Source organism: Vicugna pacos, chromosome 4 (assembly GCF_048564905.1).
Source record: "Vicugna pacos chromosome 4, VicPac4, whole genome shotgun sequence".
In the NCBI taxonomy this organism is placed as follows: domain Eukaryota; kingdom Metazoa; phylum Chordata; class Mammalia; order Artiodactyla; family Camelidae; genus Vicugna; species Vicugna pacos.
Genome location: NC_132990.1, coordinates 71,814,220 through 71,833,355, shown reverse-complemented (window position 1 = coordinate 71,833,355; position 19,136 = coordinate 71,814,220). Strand labels below are relative to the sequence as shown.

The following is a 19,136-nucleotide window of genomic DNA, read 5'->3' as shown; positions in this document are numbered from 1 at the left end:
CTCCCTGCAAATAGACTGTCAGCTTCCACTCTGATAAAAGGTAAAATATCCTCCTCTAAGTGGTCTGGTTCACAAAACCGACCCTAAAGTGAACTGATAAATCTGTTCTGACACACGGAACACTATTTTCATAATCCTGAAAAAGGCCTTTCTCCAGACCCTGGAGCTTAAACCAGCTGTGCCAAGAGCCCTCGCACACTTGAGAAGCAGGCATGGGAATCATTTCACATTATAACCCCGCTTTCCGGAACAAGCAGCAGCAGCACGCATAACTATCACAGCCACCAAGAAAAACAAGACTCCCACAAAGTCACAAAAATCACAACGATAACACATTTACAAGCCGCAAAGCCCTTGTCAAAGAGCTGATGTGTGAGTGAAGGCGGGGGAGGCCAGCTCAGAGGGGGACGCTCTATTGACTAATAGTCGATTCTTCATTAAATACAAGCTCTGACTTCCCAAGAAGCCGTATTAAAAATTAATATCAAAAAAGTGTATTGCTCAGCCTGAAACTCATCATTCATATCTAACAATACCAAACTGCATTCTAATGAAATTTCGCCTTCAAAATTACTCTGACACCAAAGCTAAGTCTGATACCGTTACAAACGCAGTGGCAGCTCTGTGACACAAGCGTTTCAAAGATACTCAAATAACCTTAGTCTGCAGGTCTCTTTCACTCCACCCTCATGATCACCAGAATACATCAAACTCCCTGTTGCCCTGCTTCGTCGCGGCTCTGAAGCCCTCCACAGGGACCCTCTCGTGTATGGCCCCCACGTGCTCTCCTCAGGCGCCATCACAGCTCGTGTGGACTGGCCCCTGGCCAGCGTCCACACATCTCCCTCAAAGAGCGTGAATGCCGTGAGCGCCCCGGCCACACGCGCAGGCTCTGGGTGGTCCTCACCTCCCAGCTGCGGGCAGGTCAGGAGCCTGGAGAGGCTGCAGGTGAAGACGGCCGCGACACCTGGGGCTGCACCCCAACCGCCAGCGCCTTGAGGCACACGCTCCACTCAGCTGTGAACAGGGGACCACGAGCCTCAGGGCACAGGGACGGCCTGCCAGCCAAGGGTAGCTCACCTGCTGGGGTTCAGACCCCAGCTCTGATACCTAGCTGTGTGACTTTGGGAAAGGAATTTAACCTCTTTGATCTCAAGTTTCCTCATCTTAAAAAGGAGGGGAAAACAGGACCCAACTCACAGCTGTTTTAGGATTAAGTGAGTTTTTATTTGTTAAGCACTGGAACAGGGCCTGACACCCAGTAAATGTAATATAAGTCTCTGTTGGTTGGATGGATGGACAGAGGGAAGGAGAGAAGAATAAATATATGATATCTGGTCCCATGTATCTAAACCAGCTCACTTCACACATTCAATAAGTATTTTCTGAGTGCCACCATATGCCAGGCTCCTGGACTTCAAAGGCCCTACCATTTGGGGGCCACACATTTTTCACTGAATACTTACTGTATCTCATGAGGTGATGCAGTTGAAAGTACTTGCTAAATTTTGATACACAGTGATGCAATATTATCATCGTTATTTCTGTGACTAACCTTTTCTGAGTCTTTAAAGGAGAAAAAGGAAACATGAGAATCCCTGTCATCAATAAGTCAGCAAATCTAGTCATAAGACCAAAGATAAATATGACAATGACAGGGAAACGTGAAATGCCAAACTGTACGATGCAGGCGACTGGAGCAGAGGAAGACAGAAAATGACATGACTGGGTTTTCCAGAAGAGGCGAGGGTGCGGCCACGCCTGGAGGGTGGACAGCAACAAGCTTCAGCATTCTGGAGTCCAGTCTGCCCCTTTCAGGGCGGGGGGAGGTTGGCACAGGGGCTGGGAGAGCAGAGGTGAACCCGGAATGAGGACAACGTGACCAGAAACCAGGAGACCAGCCGAACGCGAGATGACTGGGAGGCACGTCAGTTAACAGGAAGCCAGTGAAGGCTCCAAACAGAACAAAGAACATGTGCATGTTTGAAAATCCCAACAGGATGGCAGGCAACCTGGGACTTTAAAGCTCCAGGCAAAGAATGTAAGCGTGGACTGTTTACCTGAAATAATACCGAGCCCCAGAAGCGAACCTCTAATCTAACTGATTCCGTGTTCTGATCCCACCCCTCCAGAGGGTTCCTCTTGGTGATATCCCTGTGGTTGATGCTTTCAGTTGGAGTGGGTGGAGGTACCACAAGCAGAGTGAGGATACTCGCACCGTGCGGTGCCCACGCTCACGCCCCCTGTGCTGGAACGACAAAGCCGGGTTACCGCCTCCATCTTCAGAGGAAGGTGGCTTCAAGGAAGGATACAAACACGTGAGTCCCCTGTCTTCAGAGTTAAACACAAATGTGTGTGGTTTTTGTGTAAATGAAAAGGATGGCTAATTCTTCCAAGAAAAGCCCGACCCACAGTTACGCCCAGACACGCCTTGCAGAGGGACGAGGTCCTGCAGGCCTCGCTGGGACAGTAAGGCCCACGCCCCTGCCAGGGGGACCAGGGCAGAGTGCTGCCCGGGCCCACGTACCTCAGACCGTCTCTACTGTGGCAGTGAAGCTCAAAGTCCACGTCGTAAGTTGTTTACTATTAGAGGAAAAAAAGAACCACTGGACTCAGCGCTTGGCCTTGCCTTCTCATCTTACCTGATGCAGGACACACACAGCCCTTCTCATAAATGAGAAACTTTTATTAAACAACGGCTTTCAACTCCAAGATGAATTCCTTCCAATCCTCTGGGCCAAGCCTTCTCCTATTAAACCTATAAAGGAGGAGAAACTGCCAGGCCTCCACATAGGCAAATACCCTCAGGCCAGTTCTGGCTACCAGGTGGGGTGGGATGGGGGTGGGCAGACACCTCGGCAGGAAAAGGAAAACGGCCCCCCTGATCTGTGCAATCCTGGGACCCCCGTTCAAGTCCTGCAACAACACAGCAGGTGACATCATCTCCTGCGGTACGAAGACCATCTTATAATCAGACACTTACAGGAGGCAGCCAAGGGTTTTAGGCTGTCAGCTCAGACAATGGGACTGTGGCTGGTGAGCTAAGGCTCTGGCCCTGCAGCAGGCTCACTCTGTGGGTGGATCCAGTGGTACACTGATTCCGTGTCGGCAGGATGGTGCAGTCAGGGGGCCAGGACGGAGCCCAGCAGCTCATGGGCTTCTGACAGCGGATGTGATGTGGACGAGCCCGGGCACGCATGGCCTGAATGCTAGATCACTGCGCACGGCTTTCACTCTCCTTTAGGAAGAGCCATTAACCTTTTAGATGACAGCCCTGGGGTCGGAGTGACGGAACAGTTTTTGAGGTCAGCAAGGAGCTATGTTCTCAAAACCTGACATCGACATGCAAAAGTTGTGACTGAATCCTGGTGTCCCTGAGAGGAAGACTAAATGCATGTGACAGATCTTCTGCAATCAAAATGCCCCATTTCCCAGAGTATCTGTCACAGATTGATAACATCCACGCAAAAAGTTAAGTACAATTATGTCTGTCACTAAGAAACATACTTCGGAACGTGTGACTGACAACTTGCTGGAAGCTGACAAATCACCGGAAGATTCCCGGGACAACGCAGAGCAGCGCCTTGCACCTTATAAGGGAAGCTGGGCCCCAACCTACACCGACACCGGGGAGACGCTCCCGGGAGGCCGCGGGGCAGGACTCCAGGGCCGGGGAAGGAGCGGCCGCTGTGGCTCAGGGAGGGAAGATGACACTTTCTCCCAGGGGTGGTGTCAGTGGAGGATCACAGGATGAGCCTATGGCCTGAGGTCTGGGGAGCAGAGTGAACTCTGGAACCAGAAGGCCACCCCAGCCCACGTCCACCCAGACGGGAAAGCCCTGGAAACACCACACTCTGGAGGCCAGGCGATTTATTTCAGCTGGACTCTGAAAGGGACAAAAATACCTGCAGTGCAGCTCCCACACGCCAACACTGGGATGGAGACACGGGGCGGCCCGATGAGGGCCCTCAGTGCCTCCACCCGGGGAGGGTGCCACGGCAGCCACTCCACAGGCCTCCACACTCAGTCCCCGACCCCAGCTCCAGCTCCTCCAAGTCACCGGTGGCAAGGCAACTGCGGCCCTCACGTGCAGGCTTGCTGTCTGGACTTTTGAGGCTTGGGTCAGGGAATCCGATACATTTCTTAAAAAGGCTTAAGAAGAACCACTGAAGGTTGGACAAATCCAAATGCTGTCTGAATACTGCCAGCCGCTGGGTGCAAATGACCTCTTTAGTTGGCTTATTCAATGCCATGAGGTTTTTTACCTTTGGGGAGTTCTCCATATTAATTTTTTTAATGTTAAGCCCAAACCTACCACCCTGTAACTTTAGTTTACCTGATTGAATTTTGCCTTCAGGGGCTCCCAACGCCCCATCCCCACCTGGAAACACTTCTTTCCCTTCTACACGTTGACCATTTAGACACCCGAAGCCAGAGGCTGCATCTCTATTCAGATCAAAACTCGGTGATTCCTCACACTCAAGTTCAATTCTTGATTCAAGTAACTTTTACAGGGTGGTGGATGGCAGTGGGCGTGCCCCTCCTGACGGACCTGACCGGTGCAGAACGTGCCTCACCATGCACACCGGGCTGTATTGCAGCCACTCAAGCTCGTGCCCAGCCCCATCATCTCCCACAGACCGCCACTAAGCCCGGTCTCCTCAATTTTGTTCCCGTGCAATTGATTTTTTGAACCTCAGGGGCCCTGTCCGTTTTCACCTATCACCTTTCATCTCCCGGTTGCAGCAGGGTGTTCTGGCTGCAGAGAAGATGCAGAGTATTGATTCTGTCATTCAGCACATCAGCTCTCCCTAATGATTCTGTGTCATCTGCAAATTTGATAAGCATGCCTCTGATGTCTTTATCAAGCCACTGGTTCTACTGTTCAGCAAGCCGGGGGGCAACAGTCTACCAGGGCCCCTCCTGGGAGGGCACAAAACTGTGCATTCATCCACATTCTGGAGCTACCGGTGCTCCATCAATTGCAAATCCACCTGCCTCCCTGAGCTTTTCCAAACCTTGGTACCAGCCTCAGCAGAACCTTCTCTTTCCAGTAGAATCACATGTGAGAGCCAGTGTCGTGAGAGAGAAGTGGGGGCTCTGGCTGAAGTGAGAAGGTGCTTCCTCTAACTGCACCTGCCCGAAGGCAACAGTGCAGAAGAGAATCAGAAAAGCCCAGATTCAGGGACCCTAACATTTGCTGTTCCACCCCAGGCTGACTTGCAAAGCTGAGGCCAGCCTGGGAGAGAAGTGGGGATGTGGGAGCGTGCCTGAGGCCAAGGCCAGACCCATCCTGCTGACCAGTGTGTGTGAGGTGGATGGGCAGAGGATGGAGCAGCACTGCTGCCCAGAGAGGAAACAGAGGCTCCACTTCACCAGATGAAGTGGCATGCCCTTCCTCACTTGGAAACTGTCAAGAAATGAGGGTAGAGATGCATGTGTGGGAGATAAAGGTTTGCTGGATGAGGAAGAGGAGCTCTGCAAACACCTCTTATCCTGCCTTTTGCCACGAACTTCAAACACTGTGTCCAATTCACTGGATACAGCCAAGGGGCATCCGTCTCTTCAGGGGGGCTGCCCATCCTGAAAGGACAACTCCTATCATCTGAGACCAGCACTCTGCAACAACAGGGAGGAAACAGGCAGGAAGTGCTCGTTCCAAGGAAGGCCGATCTGCTAGGACCACGAGGCCCTCAGGTGATGACCCAGTGTCTCTGAAAAGCCCCAACTGGCCCCCTTTGTCTGAAATAAACTGGGGATGAAAGCTCGCCAAAAAACAGCAGGAAATTCTTTGAAATATGAGTGACAGCAGAAAAAAGGGAGGCGGAGCACACGTTTTTAGCTTTTGAGACACAAGCTCTGGCTTAAGAAGGCAACAAGGTCTGCTACCGGCCCTCCCTGGCTCCCTTCACTCCCCACAGGGATTTGCAGGGGCGGTGTGGGGGAAAAGGGCCTGTCCCGCTGCCCCTGGCTCAGGAACCTGCCCGCAGGTTCCCCCAGCCTCCTCCAACTTTGGTCAGTAGAGGGCGCTGCATCACCACGCTCTCACTCCAGCCTTGGCTTTGCAACTTGATCCCTGGGTCCACACAAAGACCACAGTTGAATATTACGATTCTGGTTCAACATTACAAGAGAAAGAAGCAGCAAAACACAAACTTGCTATTTTATGATGATATCATCTATGTAAGAAGTACACAGAAAAATGACTTGAAGGAAATACAGCCAAAGGTTATGAGCCTTTGCTCACTGGAGATGGAATTTGTTTTTTTCATTATTTTCTATACTCTCAGTTTTCTATAAGCTACAATTCCTCTCATAATCCGAAAAACCTGAGGCATACTTAGGGACTTGGGAGTCGTCTAGGGGTGGGGAGGCTGCAGCATAGGGTCCTAGGCCACTGGAGAAGCATTTATTGCAAAACTGAATACATGCCTGTACCTGGGCTGAGCTCTGGGAGATAACAGGCCCTGGACACAATCCCTGCCTTCAAGGAGTTTACAACATGATCACAAAGTGAAGGCATAATGGCTGAGAAGTGCTCTGAGGGAAGAGCCTGGCACAGGCACAAGGCATTCAGGGAAGGCTTCCTGGGAGAGGCGGCATTTGAGTTGACATCTAAGGTCGAGGATGCAAGACATACCCGATGCACAGGTGTCCACATGAGCAAAGGCACAGAAGCACAAAACAGGAAGGGAAGAGGAAGCTACAGGTTCAAAGTTTGAGGCTTGGGGATGGAAAAGACTGCAAGCCCTGGGAGCCAGACGTGGAGACCTCCACCCTACAGGCCCACTGCAGACCCCCACAGCGGGAACACAAGCAGCACCCACAGCTCCACCAGAGAGCAAGGTGTCAGGCTCCTCTGCCAGACAGATTCCAGAGATCCGAAGCCTCATGGAATAAAGTAACATACTCATCATTTCATAAATCTTCAATGGAAAATCTGAATAATCATTTTTTTAAATGAAGACACCAGATAGGAAAACAATACAAAAATTGAAGAACACACACAAAAAAATCCCTGATGAACCAGGAGGCTCACAGAAGTGTGCATGCCACCTGTAAATTACCACACAGTGAGAGAGGAGAGCTTGGGAGAGACAAGTGGTTTTTACTGGGAAGCATTAATGTAACATTCCATTATTCCACTGCATACTGGCTTAACTCAGTCAAATTAGAATACATTTTATATTGACTATTTTGACATTTGTTTTATACGGCAAGTAAAACAAAACTGATCCAATTTCCTTGCAGCCATTATAAACCATAAACGGTACAACAAGAGGTTACAAAACACACAAGCCTTAGAAGCCTTGTTCTGAGGCACTGCCTCCAGCTCCTGTGTTCTCGGGTCCCCTGCTTCTGCTGCTGGTGACTGTGTTCTCAAGCTGATCAACAAGCTTCTGGGGAAGATCACTCTTCCTGCTTTAACCAGGAGAATCTGTGCTCATGGAAAGTTAAAACCTGCTCTGAGGCGGCGCCTATTTCTAGGCCCTTCCAGACCACGTGACGTCAACAGGGAGCAGCTGTAACCTCTCCAGGGCCCCGAGCACAGGTGAAGGTAATCGCAGCGAGGACTCTGGGCATCTAGGCAGGAATTTGCAACTGCTGAACTAAGCTGCGGGAGCCTCGTGTTCCTAAACCAAAGACACTCCCCTGCTCAACCCACAGCTCTGGGAAGCCCGCTAGCTAGTCACAGCTCTGCACACCAAAGTGAAACTGAAAACCACTACTCAAGCTTCAGGCGACGCCAGAGGTAATTAAGTTTCAGTACTTGGTTTGTGAAACTGCAAGAGAAAGACTAGATTGTCTTTGCGGAGGGTGTCCCGAAGGACAGTCCCCTGAGCTGCCTGTGACAACGGCGTTCTTTTGAGGGAGGGAAGCTCCATGGGAGGACCAGGGCCAGAGGTCCGGGCTACACACCCACTTCTCTGCACTCCCGGGGGGCAGCGTGTGACTGTGGGGCCTGCGGAGGATCCCCCTTCCCCTCTAACAGTTTTGTCCTGTTCCTGACAGGTTTTGTTCATCTCTCTTCGCCCACGTGGAAGCTTTGAGATCCAGTCTCACTGACATTACGTCCATCTCCGTCTCACCAATTCTTACCTGTTTTATTTACTTGCGTAATCCCTTTCTCAAACTTAATCTATCGTTGCTGTTTGCTCCTTGTCCTCAAATAACTTAACCGCTAATGACGCAGAGGATTTTGGTCTGCCAGGGTTCCCTATGCCTTCTGCTTTTGCAGACGGGCTTGAGATCACGACGACCTCTGCTGCGGCTAAAATCAGGTAAAATCAGGTGCAGAGACCAGGTTGGTCACCCAAGTTTCTTTGTGGAAACAACTATTAAAACCAACAACCCCCTCACCACAGAAAAACTTCTCACTATACTCTCATACCCAAACGACCCATTTCTTAGTTTGCTGCTCACTGGGAAAAGAAACAGTATGAAAACAAACAAAATTACGTACCAAGCCTCCTGGGGTTAAATAAGTTGCTAGCCAAGGCAGAGAAGGAACCCCACCTTTTACGGCCAGCGTTCCCAGCCGCATGGCTACAAATCAGGGGTCTGTGTGCAGCTATGAGCTCTTTAGAAGAGCAAACTAATTCTAAATTGCACATTCTATTGTTTTAGACGCCTGCAGAATATGTACAATAGAATACAGAATGGCCTTCACATTTGTGTAACGTAAAGATTTCTAATTGGTTTTGCAAAATCTCCTCTAAAGGTATATTGCTTCTGTAATGTCTCAGCAGATACTAAGTGGAGGCGTCCTAAAATGTTACGCAGTGGGACCCAAGAGCACATGACTATCACATGCATGACAGCACGAGATGCCGCTGATAGGGCCTCACCTGGGAAGGTTGGGGGCCGGGGTGGAAGCAGCTGATGACTGGGAAGGCGTAGTGGGTTGAGATGAGTCATGATTTCTTGGTACTCTGCCCATTCGATACCAGATCCCCATGCTGTTCAGTTCCCTTTGGAAGAAAAGAGAAATCTTCATGGCACCTTCAGCGTAAAATTACCTGAGCAACAAAGCATACCAACTCACCGAGGAGAATCATAGCCTCAAATACCAGGGAATTGATTCTCGCCCATGAAGGTGGTTACATCACCTCCATTTGTGCTCTGAGTGTCGCGGTTTAGCGCCTCACGTGAGGGCAACGTCCCAGCTCGGCACGCCGTCTTCCTCATCGACCCCAATGGCTTTCCGACTACGTGCTATCAACATTTTCCTTGGTTCTCAGTCTGCAAAATTCTTATCTTGCCGTTTCATTGTGGATGTTTCTGTGACAATCCACTTTGTAGGGTCAGGGTGAGACAGGTGAGCAATGGCTGACCCGTATTCCCGGTTTCTAACTACGAGGAGAACGAGCCCCGCCCCGCTCCACGCCAGGCCCCAGGCCCAGGAGAAAGCGCCCTACTGCCCGGGCGTCACCTACAGTTGGCCGCGTTCTCAGGGTTAGTCTGGGAGACATCTTCACACCATAAAGCCCGAGGCACGTGCCCCATGAGCCACCATGACTTAGGGTGGTGACGAAAGAGCCTGGCAGACACCACGTCAGGGTTCCTGCTCCTTGACCTGCATGCCCACCGCAGCCCGACCCCACGCCACTCAGTCACGGGCATTTATGAGACAGGTGTGCCCTCAGGAACGGCAATGGGATTATTTTAGCCACAACCAACTTCTAACTACTCAACTGGCCCACAGAACTGCATGCTGGGGTGTAAAGGGAGAGCATTTCTCCAAAAACTGAGAAAAGATTTATCCAGGGGATACTTCTAGGAGCTTCTGAGCACCCCACAGGAACTATCCTAAACCACAGTCATGTCTTATTAGGCGGCTGACTCCAATCAGCTGCACTCATTTCTCCACCTCTTGGTCACGGCCACGGTCAGGCCTCAGAGGAGCCACTCCCAGCCTGAGGTTTCCGTCTCCCCAGCCAACAAACCCCAAACTTTTGCAAAGTAACGTGTTGAACTGTGCCCACTTTGGGAAAAAGTGACGAAGTTCTGAACACTGAATTCTCTTTCCTTAAAGATAACACTGGAATTGCCTTCTTCTAGAAAATAATTTTTGTCCCAAGATGAAACAAAAATACATTTTATTTAGCAATCTTTTCGAAATGATATAAAAGTCTAGTTTTGATTATCAAGACATATACGGTAAGAATCTATTCTTTAGAATTGTTTAAATTGGTTAAAAATTGAATCTTCTACAGTAGTATGGTTTGTAATTTACAAAAACTGAAGACACACAGTAACTGAAAACACATAATATACGTAGTAACTGAAATTAGACCTTAAAAGTTCATTACTAAATTGTTGATTTCTACTATTTGTATGTAAGTGGCTGTTTCTAAGGTACCTGAAGTATGGTTATTTTCTTAACTATTTCCTACTCCTGTTATCCTTTTTATTTAATGAATTTAAACCGTGTTGTAAAACGGGATTTTTCAGTGTATAGAAAGGGGGTGATCACACAGTCCTCCTTAAGGACCACAAAATCTCAAGACAGAGCATTCAGACTCCACAGCTGAAAAGTCCAAACAAGCCACTGTGCCAAGATGAAGATGTCTATTCCTGTGACGCCCGCTCCCCACATGCTTCACACAAACCCCGCAGCTCCGTCTATGCCCAGCCCACGTGCAGCCTCTGAGAAAAGGCCGTGGCTTTTAGAGTAAAGGGGACCGTCTGGGTTCAAATGTGCAATAGGCAAAACAAAGCCCAGCCCAGCCCAGATCCAAGAGGCCAACCTCAAAAGTCAAGAAGGAAAACGCATCTGTGGGGACCTGCAGGGACAAGCGAGATGCTTCTTACAAAGCTGGCCAGGGAGACAGCACATGGCCGGGGGGCTGGAAACTACCACATTATTAACTTGAGAGACCCGAATTTTAGTTGACTGAGTATAATGAACATCTATTATCTTTTGAACATCCAGCATCCATTCACCCCCTATTCTGACTCTACCTGCCTTCTGTATTTAGGGGGGCAGCCACCCCTCATTCCTGGTCCCTGAGTTCCAGTGGAGCTGACTGCACTTTCAGCTCAGGCCTGGTCAATCAGAGAAGGACATTTTCCAGGTGTAGCGATGGGCTCAGGGTGCACATGACCCTGGTGATATCAACCAAGACCAGTAAGGACGACTCCTACTGTGGAGAACACAGGTTTGATCTTTGCCTCGGGACTTGAACCTGGAGGAGAAGTAGGTAAAGCTCGCGCACCACAACTCCTGAACCAGGGGAGAACACGTCTTGGAATGGTGTCTCCCCAACCCACCGAGGAATCAGAGCAAGGAGGAGAGGGGAAACCAGATCCTAGTGACACCCTCTGAGCAGCCACTTCCAGCCACCCCTGATGCCATCCTGCCCCACAAACTCTACTGTTATGTCAGCCAACAAATTCTTTCTTCTGTTTAATCCAGCCTGGCTTAGATTTCCTGTCACTTACAATCAAGAGTCCAAATGAAATCCCGAGGTTCCTTGTACTCAGTATTCATGAATACCAGGCCCATGCCCGGTGCTGAGGCTACCAGGTCAAGGGCACAGTGGGCCAAGCCCTCAGCAGTTCCCTGCTTATCAGGGAAGAGGAACATCGGACCAAAAAACTGCACACGGAAATACCCTGTGATCATGTAATATTCACCTTTCTTTTCCACTGAGAACCCTCCAGTGGTTTTCCGGCATGATTGGACTAAGAGCCAAACCTCCACCATGTTTCACGAGGTCCCACTGAGCACTGCCCCACCTCCTACTCCTTCTGGCTCACCACCTCAGCCACACCTGGCTGCTCTCAGCCCCAGACCCATCCCGCCATCCCCACTGGGAGGCTGGCCCCTCCCCTCTGCCTCCAGATCCCTGCAAGGCTGGGTTCTTCCCTACATTTAGGACTGTGCTCACATGTCACCCTCCCGACCCCAGGCTGAAGAGCCCCCATTCCTTTCTGCCTCACTTTCTTCACTAACTGAAATGGTCTCGCTCATTGTTTCTGGTTTGATGCTGGTCTCTCCCTTTCCGAACACCAACTCCACAGGAGGCAAGCTCTCAGCCTCACTCACCACTGCTTCCAGGGGCCTGGACCCTGGGGTAGGAAACGGGCATCCAGAAAATGCAATGGGGTGAGTAAAGATGGGGAGCATGGAGGCCCTGTGGTCCGAGGGAGAGAGCACCTTGGCTTCAGGCATCTGGAAAAGCCCAGAGAGCCTGAAGGAGGAACACGCAGGAGGGGGAAGGAAGGGCCTTTCGATGGAGCACAAGAGGTCAGGGGGGTGCTCCGCGAGTCCGCCCCACCAGCAGGAGGGCAGCGAGGAGAGCCATGGCCGGAGCCCGGTGGTCACACAGACAGCCGGTCTCAGGACTGGGTCCCCGGGAGCCACCGGAGCACTCTCGGCAGACAGAAGACAGAGACTGGTGTCACTAAGACTTACCCAATGAACGTGTACTGGGGAGGAGCCTGCTTGGTCCGGCCCATGATCCGAATGTCACAGATGGCGGCTTCGGTTGAATCCCGTGGGATAAATTTAATGCACAGCCTCTTCTTTCTAAAAGCCACTTCCTCTGAAGGAAAGGACGACAAGAAAAGGTATGAGTCTTCTAGAGGGGCCAACCGCTCTGTTCTGAGCACCACGTCTCCTGTCACATCCCCTTCCTGGCAGTGGAAGTGACCTGCTATCCTGGTCGCCCAACAGAAGGGCCAGGCTCCACCCTCAAGACACCCCACGGTGGGCCTGTCACCCTGCCCTGCCTTCAGGGCCTGACCCCCATGTCCCCTGCCGAGAAGGGGCCCGCAGGGCACACGCACCTCTTCAAGGAGAGGCCGCCTGGGAGAAACCCAGGGCCCGGCTTCTGAAAGCCACCCCTCAGTCTGCTCACGGCTCCAGCCATCAGATACAGACACACGGACACCCCGAGGGTTAAAATATTTCACTCTGTAGACTTTTTACTTTTTTACTTTTTCGTATAGCAATTTTCAAACATTCCCCAAAGTAGAGAGAACGGTCAGATGAATTCACATGTTCCCATCATCTGGTTTCAGTGCTGTCAACTGCTTTCACCTCCCCGCGGACAAGCTGCTTTCACCTCCTCCCCACCCCTTGGCTTTGCTGGAGACGCGCAGGGACCCCAGCACCGCCAGCAGCGCAGGAAGCATCCATGGCAGACTATTTTTCCTAACGTTACCACCACGCCACTCTCATTCCTAACAAAATGAGCAACGGCTCCTTAATTTTATCCAACAGTCTACATTCAGGTTTTCTCCATTACCTCAACAATGTAATTTAACTGTTGGTTTGTCTGGATGTCTGCACACAGAATTTGGTCTCTTGTTCTGTAACAACCTCTCTGCCTTCCCGTTACCTTCAGGGCACTGATAGGTTGAAGAACCGGGGCAGTCCCCTGTACTTCCTGTAACCTGGCAGAGTGAAAGGCTCCATGATACGCAGGTTACACTGTTTGGAAAGGAACACTTCACAGGTGGTGCGTGTTCATCACATGGAATCACATCACGAGGCCTGGAGGCCAGCTGTGCTGCCCTCAGTGGGTTCTGCTGCTGTCAAGCTGGTACTTTGGTTATAATGTCCCCAACAACCATGCTCTGAGTGGTTTTCTCATCCCCTGATGACTGTTCCCTAGATCCATAATTTCATTAAAGGTGTCAAAACAGCGATTTTCTAATTCCATCATTCCTTCTGCATTTATTAGCTGGAATTTTTCTATGTAAAAAAATAACTGATTCTTCAAAGACTTGGTCTCCTTGAAACATGCACTGCTACAGGGAAGGACAGATGCAATTCTTCTATTTATCAAGTCAGAGTAATGAGTTGGAGCCCTAGCAACCACCAATGGTGACCAACCATGTGTTTTTTGTTTGTTCATTTGTGGTTTTTAAACACGAGTCTCAATCAACTGCAGCCACCCAATACCTGAGTCAGATCTGGGTTGAAATTTCAGCTCCACCATTTTCTGGCACCATAACTGTAGACCACTGACTTAATTTCTCCGAGCCCTGGATTCAGTATCTGTAAAAGGGAGTTAACGAAACCCTACCCACAGGGACACTGAGGAAGCTGACGTGTGATAACACACATGCTTCACTTAGCCCAGCACCAGGCACACAGTAGGTTCTCAATAAAGAACAGCTGTGGATGTTCCTATCATCATTATAAGTAAGCACAAAACCTGTGTCAGTGTTTGGCATTGATTTTCAAGACCTTCCAGTTCTGTGGCAGAAATAAGCACATTTAAATCAGGGAGAAGTGAGTCCTGCTGCTGGACTTGACTTTCACCAAGGGGAGATCAGAGTCAGGTGCTGATATTTTGCGGGGAGGGCTTGCTTTTTTAAAGACCCAGGTGGAAATTTAGAACCTTTGTGGGTTCTTTTCCTAGGCGAGGAATCCGGGCTAGATCAGATCTACCAGCTGTGAGTAACCACGCTGATCCAAACAGTGTGTCCATCAAAGCAGGATGGTACCCTGGGAAAAACCAACCACAGCAACCCTCCAGCTTCAAAAACTATTCGCTGAGAAGATCAGGCTTTTGACAGTGTGAAGTAGGTGAGCTCTCTCCTCAAAGTAAACAAAAATGCAGGTACGTTATGTACTTGCTTTGCCAGCTGCTCTTTGCTCCATTCCTCCATCTACAGCAAACTCGGGGTAAGAGATGGAGCCTCTAATTAAACACGCTTAAACAGGCCTAGTTTTAAGTAAACATACTATACAGTCAATAGAAATGTGCTCAGTCATGCTTATGAACACAGAGAAAGGACACAGCACTTTACTAAAACAAACAGTCTTCCAGTGTTTAAGTGCTATATGGATTGCAACAAACCATATTTTAAATTAATTACAAGCCTCTCATCTTTCTGGCTGGTTTTATAAAACCAGGGCTGTAAATGCTCTTAAACGTCACAGAGCTGACCATAGGTTCATCTGGCCAGCCTGGGTAAAGACTGCAGGAATGACTGTATGACCCTACATGAATGGGCAACCCCAAACCCACCCTCCTTGTGTGATAAGACACCTGTTGGAGATGCCAGAACCCGACCTCAGAATGTCCATGGGGCCGCAACCGACAACCTCCCAGTCACGGGGGAGAGGCCTCCCACCCAGGATCACTGGGGCCCCCCGGCAGCTGGATCACAGGACCCAGAAAGGACTCAGCCCTAGGCCTCCTTGCTTAACAGATTTAACAAATTGAGCGGAAGCCGAATGAGAAATCCCTTGTGGCTCTATACTACATGGTATGAAGACATTTTAAGCCAGTTAGTTGTCAAAAAAAGAACACCAATGCACATTTTAAAACTAAGAAAAACACAGAGGAAAAGTAGGAAATTAATGCAAATCTACAAGGCGATTTTAGCTCTTAAGCAGAACATTTGTGTAAGAATAAGCAAAGGTAGCAAGTAAACACTTGTGAAAATGTTCAGTCTCGCTAATAAATAATAAGTGAAAATTAAATAAAATTAGAACAGTAAAACTAAATAAAAAATTTAAAGCCTATGCTGGCAGGCCTGTGGGAGACAGGTACAAGCCAGTATCATCAGTGGCAACATGAATTGGTATTTCTGGAAGTTAATTTGGCAACAGAGAGTAATAAAGCTTATTTTTATTGAGCCCAACCTCTGAGCAAGGCACTGTGTGTGGTGGACACCTTGGACAATTCAAAGATGAATTAAACATGGATCTTGCCCTCAAGGAAAGAGATAAGTAGCAAAGACATGAAGAAAACTTGTAAATGGCTATAATGCAAGCTAAAAGCAACATTATGAGGTGGCTAATATCCCCCCATTTTACAGATGAGGAAACTGAGGCCCAGGAGGGTCATTTGCCCAGGGCCCCTCATTTGTAAGTGGCAGAGCTAGACTCAATAAAGAGTTTGACTCCAGAGCCTAAGTTCTTCCCACTATGCCAGGTGCAGTTTGTCCCAACAGGTAAAGACGGGAATTCAGAAGCAGAATCAACCACTTTCTTTGGCTTCCCACCACTGTCACTTGCATTTGCTTACTTTCCTGCCTCCCGTCAACAAATGAGTGCTGTACTAGTGGCCGGAAAGCAGTAAAGACAAGGGGCCCTGACCTCCAACTGATTACATAGCCCTGTCAGAGTATACTGTAATGCAATTTCCTGTCTTCAGGTCCAGTTCACCCACTATACTAAGTTCCTTGAGGCAAGGGTCACTATCTTGTTCACCTTTATACCTCAAAGCCTGCACTGCCTACAGTAGATATGCATCCACCATAGCTGACTGTGGAGAGGAGAGAGAGCTTGCTTCCAACTGGTCTCTAGGGATCAGAGACTTTCAAGAAGTTGGAGATCTTGAACTCACCCTTGAAAGATATGAGGTGTGGCCATTCAGAGTTGAGGGAGAGGGCATTTCAGGCCCGGAAAACAACAAAGCAAATGTGTAGAGTCAGAAAAAAACGAGCACGGAGAGGGCATAGTGAGTAGCTCGGTTTGCATAGAACACAGCGTCCTTGAAGATGAGGGATATGTTTGTAGAGGAAGGTGGTGGGCAGACTGTAGAGGACCCATGACCCAGCAGCCTCAAGCACCTGGAAACTTATCACAAGGAAATCATTCAAAATCTACACATACCCAAACTGATCTATAGATTCAACGCTGTACCTATCAAAATGCTAGCTGGCTTCTTTGCAGAAGTGGACTTATCCTAGAATTCTTATGGAAATTTGAGGGACCCAGAATAGCCAAAATCATCTTAAAAAAGAACAAAGCTGGAAGACTCATCATACTTCCTGGATTCAAAACTTGCTACAAAGTTACAGTAATCAAGACTGTATGGTTTTAGCAATAAGAAAGATATATAGGTCAATGGAAGAGAAGTTGGAGTTCAGAAACAAACCTTCATGTTTATGCTCAATTGATTTTCAACAAGGAAGCTGAGACAACTCGATGAGGGAAAGAATAGTCTTTTAGACAAATGGTGGTGGGACAACTGGATATTCATATTCAAAAGAATACATTTGAAGCTGTATCTCACACAAACATTAACTCAAAATGGATCAAAGACATAAATGTAAGGGCTAAAATGATAAAAACTCTTGGAAGAAAACACAGGCATAAGTCTTGGTGACCTTGGATTTGGCAACGGTTTCTTAGGTATGACACCAAAAAACTAAGCAACAAAGGAAAAAAGAGATAAATGGGATTCCATCAAATCCAAAAAACTTTGTGTTTCAAAGGACAGCATCAAGAAAATGAAATGAATGCGTATCAGCTCCACCTCAATTTAAAAAAAAAGAAAAAAGGGAATTAAGTGGAAATTGACAGAATGGGAGAAAATTTTTACAAGGCATACAACTGATAAAGGACTTATAACCAGAATATACTAAAACATTCTTACAACTCAATCATAAAAAGACAACTTAATTTTAAATGGGCCAAGAATTAAAACAGCATTTCTCTAGAGAAAGTATACAAATGACTAACAAGCATATGAAAACATGTTTAACATAATGAGCCATAAGAGAAATGCAAATCAAAACCACAGAGAGAGAACACATCATACCCACTAAGATAGTCAGAATCAAAAAGAATGACAGTAACAAGTGTTGGTGAAGATGTGGAGAAACTGGAACCCTCAAACACAGCTGGTCAGAAGGTAAAAGGGTACAGCTCCCTTGGAAAACACTTTGGCAGTTATTCAGAAAGTTAAAAAAGTTACCATATGCCTCAGCAATTCTACACTGAGGTATATGCTCAAGAGCAATGAAAACATATGTCCACACAAAAACTTGTACATCAGTGTTCAGAGCAGCATTATTCATAATAGCCCAAAGTGGAACAAATATCCATCAATTGGATGGATAAGCAAAATGGTATACCCACGTAATGGAATATTACCTGGCAATGAAAAGGGAATGCAGTGCTGACATGCTACCTACCTCATATGGACCTACCTTGAAAACATTATGCTAAGTGAAAGAAGCCAGACACAAAAGACTACAGATTACATTATTTCATTTATATGATTATATTGCCAGAACAGGTAAATCTATACAAAACATAGATTAGTGGTGGCCTAGGGCTGGTAGGGGTTAGGGAGGTGAGGACTGGGGAGAAATGGAATGCCTGCAGTGAGTGATTGCTAACGGGTACATGGTTTCTTTTGGAGTGATAAAATGTTCTAAAATTGATTGTGGTAATGGTTGCACAGCTTTGTGAACACACTGAAAAAAAAATCACTTAATTGTAACTTTAAATGGATAAATTGTATGTTATGGTAATTATACTTCAATAAAGCTATTACCAAAAAACTCCAACACATAAACATATAAAATCTATTCTTAAAAGGTGCTTAAACATATGCTTTTGCAGAGCGGCACTGTGGTTAAAAGTGTGGGAGTTAGACTTGTGTATGGATACTCCAGTTATTCCCCTGCTTCCAGATGTGTGACCTTGGACAAGCTCTTTAGTCCCTAAGTAGTTACTGTGCCTCGTTTTTCTCATACGGGAAATGGGTATAAAACACCCATCTCCAAATAGGGTTCTTCTGCAGATTAAATGAGATCAGGTCTATAAAGCTTTATCACAGGGGCTAGCACACAGTAAATACATGCTAAGTATCAACTCTCACGATTCTTAGCTGATACATATAATAACAGACAATGAATGTCGAAAAGTGAGGAGAGAATTAAGAGAAATATGCCACACGATGGAATCCACTTGTTTCATTAAAATAAGTTATGTGAGGTCTGTGTAGCTATGGAAAGTCTGGTCTATAGGAAATGCTGGCAAGAAAACAGCAAAAAAAAAAAAATTAGGTCCAAAAATGGGGCTAACTATGGAAAAAGAAAGTATATGTGACAAAAAATGAGATGTGGACTTTTGTAAATGAATCATGTGTCATAAAGAAAGGTATTCCCTGTATGTTTTTTATTTACTGCATCACTGTTGTGGATATCCTAATACTGGTAATAAGTAATCTAAAATAAAACAAGTTAAGTTATACTGCATCAGAATGAGGCGGCTCGGCGGCCCAGAGGGCTGCCAGCACTGTTTGATAAGTGATTAAGCACCCCGGGGTCCTGAAGAACCTTCCGATGTGTCAGCCGTTCAGCTCTGCCCGGTGTTGCTCGATGGTCAGAGCACCCCCACCTCAGTTTCAAATCCTGGGTACTCTAACTTG

General features: G+C 47.8%; 1 protein-coding gene across 4 annotated transcripts in view; it reads right to left on the bottom strand.

Moving 5' to 3' along the window:
- The window catches only part of MVB12B (multivesicular body subunit 12B), a 234,488-nt gene that overhangs the window by 90,442 nt on the left and 124,910 nt on the right, over positions 1-19,136 (bottom strand). For all 4 annotated transcript variants that reach the window (XM_072960130.1, XM_072960132.1, XM_072960131.1 and 1 more), the window contains 2 exons: positions 12,422-12,551; positions 8,850-8,972 (listed from right to left, as the gene is read on the bottom strand). In XM_072960130.1, coding sequence (XP_072816231.1) covers positions 8,850-8,972; positions 12,422-12,551 — 253 coding nt within the window. The remainder of the gene's footprint in view (positions 1-8,849; positions 8,973-12,421; positions 12,552-19,136) is intronic.